General features: G+C 36.0%; 3 protein-coding genes across 4 annotated transcripts; 2 read left to right on the top strand and 1 right to left on the bottom strand.

Annotated features, from left to right (window-relative positions):
* Positions 1-3,104: 3,104 nt before the first annotated feature.
* LOC129803717 (luciferin sulfotransferase-like) lies at positions 3,105-8,329 on the bottom strand. 2 transcript variants are annotated; one of them, XR_008751892.1, is made up of 4 exons: positions 7,887-8,329; positions 4,405-4,865; positions 3,395-4,321; positions 3,105-3,143 (listed from the first exon to the last, which is right to left on the bottom strand). XR_008751892.1 is itself a non-coding variant. In XM_055850471.1 (3 exons), the coding sequence occupies exons 1-3, from the start codon at positions 8,222-8,224 to the stop codon at positions 4,098-4,100; spliced, it is 1,023 nt and encodes a 340-aa protein (XP_055706446.1). In that variant the 5' UTR covers positions 8,225-8,329; the 3' UTR covers positions 3,105-4,097. The 2 variants fall into 2 exon arrangements, 1 of the variants encoding a protein (XP_055706446.1); XM_055850471.1 differs by having other exon boundaries at positions 3,105-4,321.
* Positions 8,330-10,296: 1,967 nt separating this feature from the next.
* Positions 10,297-11,561, top strand: LOC129805058 (luciferin sulfotransferase-like). The gene is made up of 4 exons (XM_055852871.1): positions 10,297-10,662; positions 10,741-11,000; positions 11,067-11,267; positions 11,332-11,561. The coding sequence occupies exons 1-4, from the start codon at positions 10,331-10,333 to the stop codon at positions 11,559-11,561; spliced, it is 1,023 nt and encodes a 340-aa protein (XP_055708846.1). The 5' UTR covers positions 10,297-10,330.
* A 2,772-nt stretch (positions 11,562-14,333) lies between these two features.
* Positions 14,334-15,494, top strand: LOC129805061 (luciferin sulfotransferase-like). Its single transcript, XM_055852881.1, has 3 exons — positions 14,334-14,584; positions 14,950-15,167; positions 15,256-15,494. Exons 1-3 carry the CDS (start codon positions 14,394-14,396, stop codon positions 15,492-15,494), a joined length of 648 nt encoding a protein of 215 aa, XP_055708856.1. The 5' UTR covers positions 14,334-14,393.
* Positions 15,495-17,944: the final 2,450 nt, after the last annotated feature.

The following is a 17,944-nucleotide window of genomic DNA, read 5'->3' on the forward strand; positions in this document are numbered from 1 at the left end:
ACTTACCAGAGGACTTAGTAGATCGATTAACGGTAAGGAACGACAAGAAAATTGTCTTTAAAGTTTATTTTAAAAGCATGATAAATGGATATTTTGCAGGAAACTAACCTCAATCCCTTGAAATTAAAAGAAAATTCGAATATCTGGAGGATGGTTTACTGCATGAATTCATTCTTGGGACAGAATTTCATCAATTCTATGGCCAACAAGGATTCTCAAGGAAACAGAATTCACCATTTGATGAAGGAATGTCTTGTCTATGCACCAGCTATGTACCCTTTCCCTCGAAATTCTCCCTACATTGATCACTTCAATACCATCCTCAGAAGATCTTATGAAGGTGGCTTTATGATTTACTGGGTTACCATTGATTTCCATAAGCTTCGTGTTAGAATGAATGCTGCTGATCGGAAGACATACGAAGCTATAAAGAAGAAAGGTTTGGTAACTTTCAAGAATATAGAGAAATCTCTACCTATCCTGATAGGTGGATGGTTACTGTCAGGATTCGTCCTTCTTCTTGAACTCCTTTACTCGCGATTTGCGCTAATTTGGGCGTCTCTAAGATACCGTCATGGGCGGACAGGAAATTAATTATCTACCAGGAACTCGTATTTAAATACCAACCATTTGAGGTAATCCACTCACTTGTGACACCACAACACAATTTATAGCTTTTCACTGTGGAAAAGCACAGCGAATATCCTGGTGGAATATTTCCGTACAATTTATGCGCTTCTCAAGATCTTTACGACCCAATAAATCACCTATTTCTCCAAAGATTGTACTCCAATGATTGTGCTCGTCAATTTTATTGTGTTTCATGTCTTCGCGAGAGGATGAAATCTTAAGATTCCACAGATTTTTCCACCAGCCACATAAATGGTAATTGCCGGAGGTATTAAGGGGTGTAATGAAGTTTAGGTGTTTCTCTCAGAAGAAAACATATTCCACAAAGTATATCTCATATCTCATTTAATGCGCTTTAGGCTTTTCTTTTGTTAAGCACGCAAGAAATTAATTCTGAGAGATATTTTTTGATATTTATTAAATTGTGATGAATTTATTTAAATTTTACTTTTTCTTAGATGAAAATTTATCTTAAATTTTATGGCTAAAACATTTTTGGTGGGTCCAAAAATGTGGGTGGTTTTTTCCTGGGTCCAAAAGGCAAAAATAAAAAATGGGCCTAAAATCGTAATTCTGATGTGTAATATTTTGTGCATTTTTGAACACTGCAAGTGTCTTTTCGAAACAGCAAATATTCCAAGTTATAGAGGGTTTATTAGGGTTAATATTTACCGTGAAAATATTTTGCTTGAAGGGGGTCGTTTTTGTGGGTGGAGAAAAATTCATAAAAATTACCACCCTTGGAGCTCAGGAAAATTGAATTTTTTTCTGAATTCTCACAAAGAAATATTAAGAAAGACACACAAAAAGAGAGAAAAATTGCTAAAATTTCAAAAATAAGTAGAAAATTAAGTGCAGTGCCCCAAATCCCATACCCTGTGAACAAAAAAGACCCTTTGACAAAGCAAGAAAAGACTAAAAATTTTAGTAAGTAGTTAAATAATTGTAAAATGATTTGATGAATAAATACAGTAGAGTCTCGCTATAGGTCATCGCTCTATAGTCCACAATTTATCGACCGTTGATTTCAAAACACTGATTTTAAGTTAGGTTATGTTTTTTAGTATGCGACATGCATAACTATTTTAATATTTTTGGCAAACTTTATTAAGTAGTTGTGATAATTGTGATCCACAATGAAGAGAGCAAGGACAAGTACCACAATCGCAAAGAAAGTGGAAGCCGTCGAGCAATTTCAATACTAAAAATCGTTGATAATTTTAAAAAATTACATGGACTATAGTGCGACCCAAGTGTCAAATTTGAAACCAAATATGGACTATAGCGAGACTCTACTGTAGTGGTCTTTCCCGCCCCAGCCACTGAGGAAGGCGTGGAGTCCGAGCCGAAAGCTTTGGGAAGAATTTGAGAATTTTCTTTGCTTCTTTTTACCCGACGCTCACCGGTTTCCACACCTATTGAATTTTGCAGATTCGTAAAAACATCTGTCAAAATTACTGACCACCGAATTTGAGAATTCCCTCACTGTTTTAGGTCACACTGTGCATGCCGCTCGGGATATTTGACTCATCAGATATTCCACTGAATAAATTCACAAGAAAATTGGGATATTAAACAATTTTCATTAAAATCTCGAAGGAAAACACTCACTTCCCCATCAAAATGAGACTTCATCAGATATTTTTATTTCACTTTTGTCAAATTAAACATTAAACCTGAATCTGCTTATGGTAGGTGTGATTCTTTCATTGCCCATGCGGTGCTTTTTGAGAATTTTTCATCCAATTTGTTTTGTTTTCAAGCGGAATTTTTCACATTTTACTTTAAATTAATCATTGGTAATTCTAAGAATCACTGATGTTCAAAAAATGTTCTGTAAGACAGATTCGTGACGTTAGAGAAAAAGCAAAGATTACAGTAGGTGTGATTATGAGAGTATCATACCTAACCAAGTTCTTAACTGACTGTCAGAATGCAGGGAAAAAATGGTTTTCCGAGTGTCAAAAACCATGTGTTAGAAAAATAGCTTGAAATTGCTTTTTAATGCGTGATACCTCCTACAAATGGTAAAAACAAGTAGATGAAAGTTCCATCTAATTAGTGATGCCCAAATTTTTGTGTCCGGTGTAATGTTTTCGGGGAAATTGAGGCCTACAGAGGTGGGAAAAAGTGGTACAAAGCTGAGTTAACCATGGCACCTTCGTAAAAAATGCCGCAACATTTTCATTTTCCTGTCCAAAAAATCCAAGGACATTCAGGAATTTTGTGAGGCAGAATTATGAACCCAATTAGTAAGAGATTTTTTTGATAAAGTGATATAATTGATTCGGTGTGTGTGGCATTCAGTAAAAAATATTAAATCTTGGACTCCTTTTTTAATACGAACCTTCAAAACCTTCCCCTAAGTGAAAAATTCACTTGGTAAGTAAAACTTCAAAACTGGGAAGTAAAAAAGAGAAATTTGGTAAGTAAAAAAATCAAAAATGGTAAGTAAAAAAACCAAAAACGACACAAATGGTACAAGTATATTTTATTACTTTCCAAAAATTTCCCTTTGCCCAGGAAATTGCTTTTGCCCCAGGGTGAAACTAATAATTGTTCAAAACACAGAAAATATCCCGAATAATTTCCGAAAACATAGAATATTTCCCTTTGCCTCAACAAGCGACACTGATACCTTCCCAAAACATAGAAAATTTTCCTTTGCCCCAAAGAACGAAATTTATAAATTCTCAAAACACAGAAAATTTCCCTTTGTCCCAAAGGGCAGAACTAATAATTTCCCAAAACATAGAAAATTTGCCTTTGCCCAGGAAATTTGCTTTTGCCCCACAGGGTGAAACTAATAATTTCTCAAAACACAGAAAATTTCCCGAATAATTTCCAAAAACATAGAATATTTTCCTTTGCCTCAACAAACGACACAGATTACTTCCCAAAACATAGAAAATTTCCCTTTGCTCCAAAGAGCGAAATTTATAAATTCTCGAAACACAGAAAATTTCCCTTTGCCCCAAAGCACAGAACTAATAATTTCCCAAAACATAGAAAATTTCCCTTTGCCCAGGAAATTTGTTTTTGCCCCACAGGGTGAAACTAATAATTTCCCAAAACACAGAAAACTTCCCGAATAATTTCCGAAAACATAGAATATTTTCTTTTGCCTCAACAAGCGACACTGATAACTTCCCAAAACATAGAAAATTTTCCTTTGTCCCAAAGAGCGAATTTCATAAATTCCCAAAACATAGAAAATTTCCCTTTACCCCACAGGACAGAACTAATAATTTCCCAAAACATAGAAAATTTGCCTTTGCCCAGGAAATTTGCTTTTGCCCCACAGGGTGAAAATAATAATTTCTCAAAACACAGAAAATTTCCCGAATGATTTCCAAAAACATAGAATATTTTCCTTTGCCTCAACAAGCGACACTGATAACTTCCCAAAACATAGAATGTTTTCCTTTATCTTATTACAGTTCCAATCCTGTCTCATTATTTTTTAATTAGACGTTATAGAAGACTCGATTAATGTCTGGATCCATTTTTGCCTTTTCAGTTTCCTTCAGAGTCCACCTATTAAACTCCTCAATCACTTCCTTTGGCATTTCTACCTTGTAGGATCCAACTTCTCCCTTTCTCACAAAATGATAATCTTTGTCAGGTAATGTCTTCCGAAGTTCCTTTAGAATTCTGGTAACAGATTCATCTTGGTTCAGCGTAGGAATTTCTGGAAAAAAAAATATTGTTTCAATTTTCTGGGTACTAAGAAGTTATTTAACACGATCTATTATTTTTTCTCATTTGACTTACTGGAGAACTTTGAAAAAGATAAAAAGTCTGCAAGCTCATTAACTTGATCTTCACTGAAAGATTTTCCCAGAAACTGTGCAGTTTTCCTAATAACACTGGGATGATCCTTCTTCATTTCCTCGTATGTGAGGAACAGGATATTTTCCTCATTTCTCATGCGCCAAAAATTGTAGACATGAGTATGGTATGGAGCAAAAAATACTCTATTCTTCATGAAGATATCAAAGAAATTTTCCCAATTTCCGTGATAGTGTTGCACATTTTTGTAGTAATGGTAGAAAGAAATGGCTACGTCTTTGACATTTCTGGCCACGTAGATGATTCTAGGCTTAACTGTCCAGATCTGTTTAGGCAGCAATGGGGCTGGCAGATGACTCTTGATAAATCGACGAGACTTCATTTCTTGCAGTTCAGTCGGAATATGCGGAAAATTCACATATTTAGGAAAGATATTATTGACCCTACAGAGAAAGAGAGAAACTCTATGAAATACTTATCCTTTTTGAGGGTCCTTTAAACATAGGCACTTTAAATCGAAACTCTGTTCTTGGAAATAAAAATTGTTTACTGAATATTTACCTAGTTTGAGTTTGCCTACCTTTTGGCGCATAAAATCACATCTAGAAAGTTCTATGGAACCTGTGTCAAATTTCGGACAGTTTTCAATTATCGGACACGTCTTTTGTTTTTCAAAAATCCATAATTTTTAGCTTTTATAATTTCTAGAGGTTTAGAGTATCAAAGACACAAAATTTGCATCGCCTTTACGAACGAGATGCTGTAGAAAAATCATTGGAAAGGTGGTTAAAGTTCCGGAAAGGCAAGAAACAAGACACTTGGTGTTTGAAATTGTACACAAGGCCATTCCTATATTTTTATTTAATTTTAAATATATTAAGAAGAATTATAGAGAAAACAAATATTATCAACAATATCTCCTAAATTTTCAAACAACACACTTGAAAATGAAAGCATGTCCGAAATTTGGCGCAATTTGTCAAAGCAATTGTTTTGTTTTGTTGTAGAGTAAAATTAATTAACAAAGAATATCCCAGTATATATACGGGCTAGATATGCCTGGTAGGCCCCGGTACACTCAGGTGAGTGATAGAATATTGGGTAACCAACCCCTGTGGGAACTCACGAATAAGAACAAGGGATCTGGTCCTTCTGGAGAGGGTTGGACAAGCGCCTAACAATCAATCTCAGTAAAAACAGGATTGTTAAGAAAACTCGCAAGAAGCCTCCGATAGGACGGACTCGACAGCAACCTATGCTACGTTTCTGGAGCGAACTAATGGAAAGTCCCCAGGACTGGAGGTTAGTGCGAGAGGCCGGTCCCTTAAAAGTACGTTGCAGCCACCTAATTAAGTAAGTAATGTCTTAACTATTTCATTATTTGTTCCATCATTTTTTTAAAAAAAATTTCATAAGAGAATTTACCTTGCAATTTTGTTATGAAAATAGAAAGCTATTAAAAAAGCGTCTTTCATCACAAGATGATCGCTATGACGTAAATTTATAATAGGTCTATTAATTAGGTGAGATACTTAACAATCTCACCTACTATAATCCTAACAAAATTTCATGTCGTCCGATCGACCTCAAACTTGGCCAAAATGTGTTTCGCCACTTCCTGATCACGAATATATGGGGGGCTAAGTTACGTTCCCGGCCGGCCGGCCGTCCGGCCGCTCTTTGGAGCTTAATAGCTCCTAAACTAAAAAAGATATCGACTTGCGGTTTTCGGCAAAGGTTATATATCGGGTGAAAATTGCAACTTGGTGCATTGACCCCCCACCCCCCACCCCTCCTTCCGCCATTTTGAAGACCCCCCTTTTTTGTTTTCTCAATAGCTCCGCCCCTATGGCATCGAGCGGGCTCAAATTTTAGTATGTTATAGCTGGGCCTTAGAGCTTTCCATCAATATCAAACTTAAGGTCCCCCGACCCCCCTGACCTGAGCTATAAGGGTCCAAAAAAAATTTCTTAAAATGGCCATAACTCCGGTTCTAATTGTCAGATTTTAAAAAATGAGGGCTTTTTGGAAAGCTCTCGTGAAATGCCACTTCCCCTTCTAACATCGCAAGTTCATAAAACCACCGCTAGGGGCGCTATTATTAAAAAGAAAATTTTTAAATCTTATAAGTTAAATAACTCAAAAATTCCATTGTGCATCGGGTTGAAATTTTAGTATGTTGTAGCCGTTTATTATACCTATCAAACAAAAAAAACCTTAAGTCGATCTAAAACCCCTGACCCGAGCTATAAGGGGTCAAAGTTCGAACATTGACCGGCCTCTATCTCCGGTTTTAACTAACATAGCTACCTAAATTTTACCTTTTTGGTTTCGTCTCGATGAGCACTTTCAGATGGAAGTTCAAAAAGTCACCACAGGTGGCGCTGTGATAGCGTCAAAATTCATCGAAATTCAAAGTCACTTTTCTCAAAAACGGCATTGTGCAAGTTAATGAAATTTTAGTATTCTGTAGTCCAGTCTAGGACGTTTCCAAAATGGTGCGTATGTGCGCTGTGGTTAAAACAGAACCGGAGATATGAGGGGTCAAATTTCAGGAAATTCAAAAAATCATATCTCCGGTTCTATGTGACCGATTTTGACGAATGAGGGCTTAAACGAAAGATCTCACCAAATGCTACAACTTTCTAGAATATTTGAACTTCGTGGGACCAACACCAGGGGCGCCACAGTCGAAAAACCAATTTCAATATCACATAAGCTCAATTATCTCGACTGTCGCTGAACCGATTTTGATGATTACTTCGACATAATTGTAGAGCATATTTGTCTCTACATTTCGTCCATACATCATTTTCCACTCAGACTACGCTATCACTCCGATTTTGCCGTTTAAGTGTGAAAAAATTGATTTTTCCAATAATAACGCTTTGAAATCACTCAGATGCCAATTTGATGCCTCTACTCCACCAAGACACTTAAAATAGGGTTTTAAATGGAAAGTCCCACAAAAGACAACAATTCTTTGATATAGTTGAAGTTCAACAAATCACTACTTGGGGCACTCTGGATGAAAAAACGAGTTAAGAAACAAAAAACCTCGCTTATCTTGGCATCTGAGTATCGATGAGTTCAAGTTCTATGGGAAAATTATAGAGAACATTCTGGTCTACATTTCACCCATATAACACTTTTCTGTCAGTTCATCCAAAACCTTGATATTTTGGTTTAAATACAAAATTTGTATAATTTCACGAATTTGATTCAAGATAACTGAATGGCGTCTCCCAACTTCAGCTCCAAATCGAATTTGCATGCACTCCGAGTTAGCTCACGTTAAGAATCTCACCTACATAAGCCGGTTAGGATTATCTGTCCCTTTTTTTTATTATAATCTTTTATCTGTGTGCGCATAATTCCGTCAGATGTACAATTCCGAGATTCATCTTACAGTACTGTATTATTTCGAAATGGACCTGTTTAAAAGGATCCCTATTGATACTTACTCAAAGTAAGGAACTCTCTCCATTAGGTTTTCTTTCTTGGATCGTTCATAATCCAAATCGTTGCAAATCTGCCAAACCATTTCCTGAACCCATGTTGTTCCTGATTTTGGAAATGTCACCACCCAAACGTCATCAGGACGTACATCGAAATTGTATAATGTCTCAATGGTATCCCGGAACAAAATGGGAAGAAAGAACTCTTGATCTTGCCACAGAGATGCTTGTGGAATATCCGGATAAGAAGTATTTTTCACAATGATAAACTCATCCATTCCCGCATATTTCACTTTCTCAACTTCTTTCTCTTCATCACAAAATTTTTTCCAGACAATTGGCATTTTTGAATCAATTTCCAAGATTGAGATTTGTCGGTTTTTTCCTTAAAAATCTGTAGCACTCAGACCATCGAATTAGACCAAGCAACTTCCAAAGTTACACTGATTGTTTATCAAATATGGTGTTTATTTTATATATACTGAGTATAATTTTCCAAAATTACATTCATACGCTGTATGTATATGTGTTATGTTTTTATATTGGATGTAATTCAGAGAATGTTGATAAGAGACAGTTTCTACACACAAAAAAACAACAAACAATTTTCTAAATACTTGTATTAGTGAGTTTACGAATATGGTTAAGAAAAGAAATTTAGATATATTTGGTTTAATACTAATGCAACATATTTTTAGCACACAGATCTTACATAATACATTTGATAGAATTCAAATCCCTGATTAAGAATACTCCAAGAAGACACTCCGCTTTAATTTTTCAAAAAGCTATATTTAACGTACATTTATTCATATTTCAAAAAGACGGAAACGCTATCTTAGAACGAATTTTCCAGAGCTTCCCCGAGAACTTATCTTGAATTAGGGTAGAGAAAGTGCTTTAAACATTAATAATGATCAATTTTGAAATTCCGCCTATTCTTTTCTGTTGCGAAGAGACATTTATAGGGTGGCGGCATTACTTGTGGCCAGTCTTTACTTATGGCCATTTCGCAGTTTTTGTTAGAAAATGATTCCGAAAACCGAAAAAATGTGATTTGCTATTAAAACACATTAATTAGTTTTCAATTTTGAGGTTTTCTAAAATCATTTTTTAACATTGTAAAGTTTTTTGCGGGGAGGCCATAAGTAAAGACAGTGGCCACAAGTAATGCCGCCACCCTACCGTTCGGTCCTGAAGGCTGAAATTGACATCAAGACGGCGATAGACGCATGGATGGGAGGAAAAAGGACTAAATTTAGATAAATATAAATTAAATTGCAAAAATTCTTGTCGATGGGATCAGCAACTGTATTAACTGTGTTTACTTTGTCTGCATTCATTGTAAACGACACATCGCTGCGTGCCATTTGCAACGAATGCAAACGACACATCGTTGCGTGACGTTTGCAACGAATGCAATCGACACATCGCTAAGTGTCGCTTGCAATTAATGTAAATGACACATCGCTGCGCGGCGTTTGCAACGAACGTAAACGACACATCGCTACGTGGCATTTGCAACGAATCTAAACAACACATCGTTGCGTTGCATTTGCAACGGATGTAAACGACACATCGCTGCATGGCGTTTGCAAGGAATATAAACGGCGACACATCGCTGCGTTGCGTTTGCAACGAATACAAACGACACATCGCTACATGGCGTTTGCAATGAATGTAAAAGATTCATCGCTGTATGGCGTTTGCAGTGAATATAAACGACACATCGCTTCGTGACGTTTGCAAGGAATATAAAGGATTCATCGCTGTATTGCGTTTGCAGGGTTTGCAGTGAATATAAACGACACATCGCTGCGTGACATTTACAACTAACATAAACGACTCATCGCTGCGTTGCATTTGCAACGAATCTAAGCGACACATCGTTACGTGGCGTTTGCAGCGAATATAAACGACAAATCGCTGCGTGGTGTTTGCAAAGAATGTTAACGACTCATCGCTACATCACGTTTGCAACGAATGAAAACACAAAGCAAATGCAGTTAGCACCATTGCTGATTAAATCGTCGATATCTAGGAAACTCCTTGAGAATTTTTGCATACATATGACTGAAAATGATGCATTTTCCTAATTATATTTCTTTCAGTAAATATTCTGAATTAATTAACTTTATTTTACGTGGCGAAAAGATCCTACTTCACCCTAGTTTAAAAATGTATTTTGAGATAATTTAGATGACTAAATTTCACTGTGAAATTCTCAGTAGATCCGAGTACCTTCACCATGATCGTTCCTATTACTTAATTTACTGACTTTTTTCTATTATCTGTTTCTCTTAAAACACTTCAAAAGTGAAATTAAGTTAATGCGTGAAACTGCATCAGACTGTCTCACTGTTTTTGGAAAATAAAGTGGCTGGATAAGACTTTTTACTACAAAATAAAATAATTCGAATCAATTTTCTTGAGTATATGAAGCAATAAAAATGCCCATCATTTGTGAAAATATTGAGAAAGGAGCATTTTCGAAGACTGAATACTTTGGAACCAGCGACTTCATCCGGATTAGCCATACTCGACGTCCCAATATTCCCATCGCGGAGAAATGGTGCCTTAGGTCGTATTTCATGCCTGCCAAGTACAGGACCAGTGCCCAAGTGATTGAGAACTTCCAGGTGCGACCGGATGATGTCTGGGTTGTGACCTTTCCCAAATGTGGAACAACCTGGACGCAGGAAATGGTATGGCAGATTTGCAATGACTTGGACTATGAAAAGGGCAATTCTACTGAACTTAATGAAAGGTTTCCATTTTTCGAGTGGGTATCTTTAACATTATCAACAGACATCCATCAAGGTCAGAATGATTTTATTGGCTTTATCATTATTGTATGTAGATTCGCTGCGATTGTCCATGATAAGTATAATATGATGGACACTTTGCCAGTTGTGGAGAAAATGCCATCACCTCGTCTAATCAAGAGTCATCTACCGGCACCACTTCTGCCAAAAGATATCTGGACAGTAAAGCCAAAGATCATTTATGTGGCAAGGAATGCTAAAGACACTGCAGTCTCTTATTATCATCATTACAGAAACATCCGAGGATACCGCGGTAATATGGATGATTTTATGGACATTTTCCTGAAAGATTTGGGTTAGGGTCATACTTTTTCGTTCAGTATCTTTTTCTATGAACCCTCTTAACTCTTTTTTCTTTTAGTTAACTATTCTCCTTTTGATTCTCACATAATTGATTTCTGGAACATGAGAAATGAGGATAACATCCTTTTTCTCACTTACGAGGAAATGAAGAAGGATCATCCCAGTGTTATAAGAAGAACAGCAGAATTTCTCGGAAAGTGCTATACGGATGAACAAATCACCAGTCTAGCTGATCATCTCTCCTTCGAAAAAATGTCTCGTAAGGATAATTATGCTTTATTTTTTGAAATATCTTATTATAATAATTTGATCTTCATTCATAGAAAATGAAGCGGTTAACTTTGAGAAACAGATGAAGGGATTTCGGAAGGTTTTTAATATGGAAAAGAATAACAATTTCAATTTTATCCGGAAAGGTAAAGTTGGTTCATTCCGGGAAGAAATGCCTGCTAAATGGATTGAAATTTTCGACAGTTGGATCCAGGAGAGAATTGCAAAGTATCAAGGAGATCCTGCACTTTTGGAAATTTTTACTCCAATTGCAAGAGTGTAACTTAACAATGTTTTTAGTTTTTGTTCGGATAAATTAAGATTAGCATGATTGCTGAGTGAGCTAAAGAGTTTGATTAAAAGGTTAAATGGATCAAGTGCTAGAGTACTCATTCTAATGTGCAAGTGTCCTGGGTTAAAATTTCTTTAAGTCACCAGGATTGAAGATGTTCGATTTGCATCCAGCAAGCTTTACTGCATTTGATTCCATGGGGTCAGGAACTGACTACCCCATCCCTTTATAAGGAAAATAATATTTCAGGTCAAGAAATCCCACTTTTTTGAGGGCTAAGTGGGATGTTGTGCTAACATTATTATTTATTGTTGTTAATGGGACTTTTTATGACCTTCAGAGAGGGAGGAGGAGATTAGGGACTAGGCCAGCAGCAGAGACCAGGCATAGGTTTCATTTAAAACTTTCCCATTTATACACTGAAAAATATAAATGTAAGAGCACAAATGAGGGCCCTTGTAAGGGTGTGGGTGCTAGTATCTTCGGAAGCGAGGGCTTTCCTCTCGTGCAGAATCCGCTTTCTTATCGGGCGCGAAGACGTCTTTTGTAAGGACTAGGACAGTAGGGCTCTCCCTTCGTCAGATATGGGATCCCCATCTATAAAACGTCAGATGGTACGACGGTCATAAAGGTCATTAGGAGGGAGTGGCGACTAGGTCAAAAGAAGGGCGCGCTTTCAGTGCTAAGGAGCTTCAGCACTAGGATGGGATGTTTAACAGACGTTCGGAAGAATATGTGTCCTCGTTTAGTAAGTCTGCCGGCAGTTCTCGACAAGTGAATCGGAAACTTTCCGGCTGAGCGTGTGATCGCTATCGGATTGGATCGGCGTATACCTGTCGTGACGCTACACATTTACCCTAGAAGGGAACTGGTGGTTTCCGTCCCACGGGAGAGAAGATTGGCAGTTACTGGATACGTTAGGCACGAGATGGTAGCGTGGTGAACCAGTTTCTGTGGGACGAGAATCTACTAACCAAGTTCCAAAACAATCCAAGAGCTGTGTCGATTGCAATAGTTGGGCCCACACGGCTTTGAAGAGGCGAGATTGGTGAAGTCGCCTAATCATCAACGGCACCACAATCTTCACATTGAACAGACAGAGAAAGCAATACTGGGAGCGATTGGAAACGTCAGCTAATACTGCTCTTCAGAATGCTACAGAACTAGTACACAGGGTGCCAGAGAAAGGAACTTTTGAGAGCTATTGAGAGTGTAGGCTGATCCTATGATGTTATCTCCCGAAGTTTACGTAAAGAAGAAAAATAACTTATCAATTGAATTTTTTCTGTTGAATAACTGAGCGTTCCTTACAAGTTTGGCATAATATTTGGGATTCGGGTGAACTAGGTAGGTTCTGTCACTAAAGTTGGAGTTAAAGCATGGTTTAGATCAAGTGGTAAATTTTCCAGATATGAAATTGTGATGATAATTGATATTCCTCAGGTTTGAGATGTGTGAAATCAGTATATGGATGTAGACTATATTACTTTTTAGATGTCCCCAAGTATCCTCTAGTAGGGAGCGTTCAAGGCTAGAGTGTGGTGGTCTCACTAATATTAGGAATCTTTTGGCAGTCGTCCCGAGGAATCACAATATTAGTAAAATTCTTGGAGCTACTTTATCAAAGTAAATAACATTGAATTGTGAGATGTGCCTCTGAGGTTCTGGACTGCTAGATCTCAAAGTGGCTATATGCAGCGGGGCTTTCTTTATTGTGCGCCATTGGGTACCTTCAGTTACGACTAAGTCGTCTAAATTGGAGGCTTGTGTTGGGAGGGTTTCTCTCGGCTTAACCGAGTTCTTTATCTCCAATGTGTGAAGCTCGGGCTTCCAACGATTTGTCGGGGTACCTAGTGGAGGGATTGTTCCTGAAGCATATGGTCCAGTGGGATCAGGCGGTACAGGGCTTTGGAGAGCAAGCTTTTTATTTTAAGTATATTTATTTATTTATTTATTTTTGGTATGTTGTAAATAAATATTAAATGTTATGCACTAGTTGGAACTTTCGTTATGTATGTATGTTAGATCCTTTTGGCAGTGTCACGGTCCGAAATCAGCTTTTAGAGCTAGGCCATCTGGTGGTGGCCACCTAGGTGGCCGAGGGGATAAAAAAATCAATCGTATTTTAGGTTAATTGTTGAAACAAAGCTGTTCTTATCACAGGCGGTACTTGAAAATGCTCCTTATGATGATTGTAAAGACTCTAAGACGCTCGGATCAACAATTGTCGTAACTTCTCCATCGCTTATATCAGCAATTCTTGTACCAATATGAAAGTACGCAGTAGAGTGACCCAAAGAGAAAAAAATCTTTGGCACTAATCTCAGGATGTTCTATGTGATAGGACAAAGAAGTTTTTATTCGATGACCATATGATCAGAAGCAGTTTAGAGGTGGCTGAACAATTCTCTTGAAAAGTCGGATATAAAAAATATATAAAATTCTCTATCGAAAAATTTGAAAAAGAAAATTCAAAACATTACGAAAACTATCCACGGTGCGATACGTCTTAATTAATGAAGTATAAAAAGATTAAGTGGAAGGCCAGAAAGGTATTTAGTTTACCTGCTGATAGTAAAGTGAAATGAAGACAACATTACTATTTAAATTATTTTCCACTTCAAGTGTTTTGTAAAACTCAGAGTCTTTTAGATTAAACTTGCGCCTCTTGAAAGCAAAATGTCTTTAGTTTTTGAAGATTTTTGTGACGGAACTTTATCGAAGAAAGCAGAATATTATGGAATCAGTGATTTCATCCGGATTAGCCGTACTCGATGTCCCATTACTTCCATCGCGGAGAAATGGTGCCTTAGGTCGTACTTCATGCCTGCCAAGTACAGGACCAGTGCCCAAGTGATTGAGAACTTCCAGGTGCGACCGGATGATGTCTGGGTTGTGACCTTTCCCAAATGTGGAACAACCTGGACGCAGGAAATGGTATGGCAGATTTGCAATGACTTGGACTATGAAAAGGGCAATTCTACTGAACTTCATGAAAGATTTCCATTTTTTGAGTAAGTATGATACACCATAAATACAATTTTATCTTATAAAATGACGTTTTCTTAAAGATATGGAACTATTGTTAACGAAGAGTGTTGGGATTGGGATCGTTTTTCATTTGTGGATCAAATGCCATCACCTCGTTTCATCAAAAGTCACCTTTCTGCTCCACTATTGCCGAAAAAAATCTGGACAGTGAAGCCAAAGTTAATCTATGTGGCAAGAAATGTAAAAGATGTAATAGTCTCATATTATCATCACTATAAAAACCTTCAAATCTACCGTGGAAGTTTTAATGATTTCTTAGACATTTTCTTCAATGATGCCAGTATATTCTTGCTCAAAGATATTTTTTTTAAGTTATCTTACTTAATAGTTTGTTACGAATTTTAGCCATTTATGCTCCATACGACTCTCATATAATTGATTTCTGGAACATGAGGAATGAGGACAACATTCTTTTCTTCACTTACGAGGAAATGAAGAAAAATCTTCCTAATGTTATTAGAAGAGCAACAGAATTCCTCGGAAAGTGCTATACGGATGAACAAATCACCAGTCTAGCTGATCATCTCTCCCTCGAAAAAATGTCTAGTAAATATTACAAATATCTATTCCGTCACTTGAATCATCAATTGTTGTATCTGCGATAATTAAATTATGTTATTTTTATATTTTGCAGAAAATGAATCTATCAATCGCGTCGAAGAGTTGGATGATTATTACAAAAAGATAAAATTTAATAAGGATAAGGATTACAATTTCATCCGAAAGGGGAAAGTTGGTTCATTTCATCAGGAAATGACTCCTGATGTGGTTAAAGAGTGTGACACTTGGATCCGGAATAGAATAGCCAAATATCAAGATGATCCACATTTACTAGAAATTTTTCTAGCAAATACGTGTTTGAATATTTTTTAATATTGTGCAATTAAAAGCATTGAAGAAAATTGTGTTTGTAAAAAAAAACAATAATATAAACATTCCATTTTTATTATTTTACATAGCTGTAATATAATTTTACATTTTTTAAAAAACAGCAGATAAAAGAGTTTTATACGTTTCTGCTTGAGAATATTTATTTAGATCTGTAAAGCTTTGTCTTGTATAGTTTTTAGTTAAACCAAAGATGCTTCGGAAGGGGTTTAAAAAAATATATTGTAAACACTTTTAACAAAAATAACAAATACATTTTATCTTTAATATAAAATTATTTTTACTATCACCTATAATCAAGCCACTTTAACAAAGTCATTTCAATTCAAAAATGGCACTGTGCAAAAATGGGCAGTGAATTTTTTTCCTATGTAAAAAAATAATATTGAATCAGTGCCGTAGATGCGGACGAATTTTTCGACCTGCTACTCGTAAGCTTTTTTTTTAAATTCAGGAAACTTAAGGATGGCCGAAGATAATCCTTTTAAGTGCAAGAATTAAAGAAAAGCTTAGGAACAGCTGGTGGAGGCAGTCATTCGCATCTACGGTACTCAACTGAATTAAAATCAGAAATATGTGTGTCCAATTTTTGGCGGAGGGTAAAAAAAGCTTTTCTAAAAATTTAAAGACTACTGATCAAAATTTAATATTTCACTGCACAAAGGACAATGGGCAAAAATGTATGGGAGTTGGTCTTTGTGGTGTCCACAGATGGGACTAGTCGCATTTTATTGATTAAAGGATGATAAAGAATGATAAAAGATGAAAAACTGCCGAAAATCAGGACGATATTCGCTGGGAGTCCTTGCAAAAAACACCCTTATCCTTTCGAAAATATACTATTTTGACATGGAATTACTAAATGCAATTGGCTAAAGGTCGTGTAGCAAGTCAAGCAGAGCATGTGGCCTCTAATAGCTCAGTTGGTAGAGCACTCGTCTAGTTAACGAGAGGTCTCCAGTTCGATTCTGGGTGGAGGCAGGAATTTTTCCTGTCTCCACTGAGAAAAAAATTGGATGATTTGAGTGTCATTTGCTCTGATTGACGATTTCAAAATAATGACTTTTTCCACTATAACTCCTCTGTGAAAAGAAGTAGAAATCAGAAACTTAGTATAAGACCAAGGATAATAGAGGGCTTTTTGACCGACTATATATACGTTTCTCCTCACCACTTCTTCCAGCAGTCCCCATATAAAATGAGGACTTTTTCCATTATAACTCCTCTCTGAGAAACGGTAGAAAGCTGATGCACAGCATGGGAACAAAGTTTATGAAAGACTATTCAGTTCTTTAAAATCTGAGGGGCAATTCACGAAATATCCAGACAAAATTGACTGGACGGCGAATATGGCGGAGACATATTTGGTGTGGCGAAAAGTGAAATAACCCTAATTAATGCATTTTTCAGTACATTTTTATTCGACGAAAAGTAGGCAAAATGAAATTGTCTGGTTATTTATGGCACATTTTTAAAATTGGAATATATGCATCGTTATAATAAATTAGGAATTTAAAGCATTCTAAGATAGAGGAAAATTTTCAAACACCAATATAAATTATTTATATTTTGGTGAAGTTTATTGAACATTAAATGGAACCATTATATTGCTTCATATAAAAGAAAGTAAATATTGCAATAATGGTTTGGTGCAAATATAAATGTTTAGATTTTGATTAATTTTTTCCAAAATCACTTTGACTTCCTTTTAAATTCTAAATACAATTTCAGTATTAGAAGGTTATAAAATTATTTGGGTTTTGATAAAGTTTTCTGGATATGTATTTTCTGAGAATTATGATAAATATTTCTGTAAGTCTGTAGACTAATTACCTCTCAAGAATAGCATCGAAAAATAGCATTTATGGCATTTATTCTGATAATAAAATTTTTATGCATTTTGTACATAAACGTGGAAAATATTATTTAAAAGGCTGCAAATATGATATTTTTGATGCGTGCATTGATTGACACGCGACGGGTTAGTTGATATTAATTTCTAATTTTATTATAATATTATTATTTAATTTATTATTATTTAATTTTAATTAATTTTATAAATTGATATTAAAAATGCTTTTCTTTGGATCAATGTAGAAATCTATGCTTGGCGAAAATTTAGGTCCGAAATAAATCGTATGTTAATTTAGCAATAAGAAAATCCTGAAACTTATAATCCTCAATTATTATTATTAATCCGTGAACTTTCCCAAAAGCTATTCTTTCAGAATGCAGGGAGTTTTTAAACGTTTAGAAAATCTTAAAATCCACTAATTTATTATTATTTTTATGCCTAGGCATCTAAATAAAATTATGCAAATAAATAATTTTTTCATAAGATATTGGTAAAAAAATCGTAGCCTCCGGTATCGAAATGGACGATAAAATTGTCTGGATACATCCCGAAATTCCAGCAGGTACAAGACCCAAAATCT

This window comes from Phlebotomus papatasi, chromosome 2, assembly GCF_024763615.1.
Source record: "Phlebotomus papatasi isolate M1 chromosome 2, Ppap_2.1, whole genome shotgun sequence".
In the NCBI taxonomy this organism is placed as follows: Eukaryota; Metazoa; Arthropoda; class Insecta; order Diptera; family Psychodidae; genus Phlebotomus; species Phlebotomus papatasi.

Coding starts and splice junctions, on each gene's coding strand:
- LOC129805061 (XM_055852881.1), top strand. CDS start 14,394: ATGCCTGCCAAGTACAGGACCAGTGCCCAAGTGATTGAGAACTTCCAG. Junction 14,585..14,949: donor GAAAGATTTCCATTTTTTGA/GTAAGTATGATA, acceptor CTTACTTAATAG/TTTGTTACGAATTTTAGCCA. Junction 15,168..15,255: donor CTCCCTCGAAAAAATGTCTA/GTAAATATTACA, acceptor TATATTTTGCAG/AAAATGAATCTATCAATCGC.
- LOC129805058 (XM_055852871.1), top strand. CDS start 10,331: ATGCCCATCATTTGTGAAAATATTGAGAAAGGAGCATTTTCGAAGACT. Junction 10,663..10,740: donor GAAAGGTTTCCATTTTTCGA/GTGGGTATCTTT, acceptor TATTGTATGTAG/ATTCGCTGCGATTGTCCATG. Junction 11,001..11,066: donor CATTTTCCTGAAAGATTTGG/GTTAGGGTCATA, acceptor TTTTTCTTTTAG/TTAACTATTCTCCTTTTGAT.
- LOC129803717 (XM_055850471.1), bottom strand. CDS start 8,224: ATGCCAATTGTCTGGAAAAAATTTTGTGATGAAGAGAAAGAAGTTGAG. Junction 4,866..7,886: donor GAGAGAGTTCCTTACTTTGA/GTAAGTATCAAT, acceptor CTTTCTCTGTAG/GGTCAATAATATCTTTCCTA. Junction 4,322..4,404: donor ATCTTTTTCAAAGTTCTCCA/GTAAGTCAAATG, acceptor TTTTTTTTCCAG/AAATTCCTACGCTGAACCAA.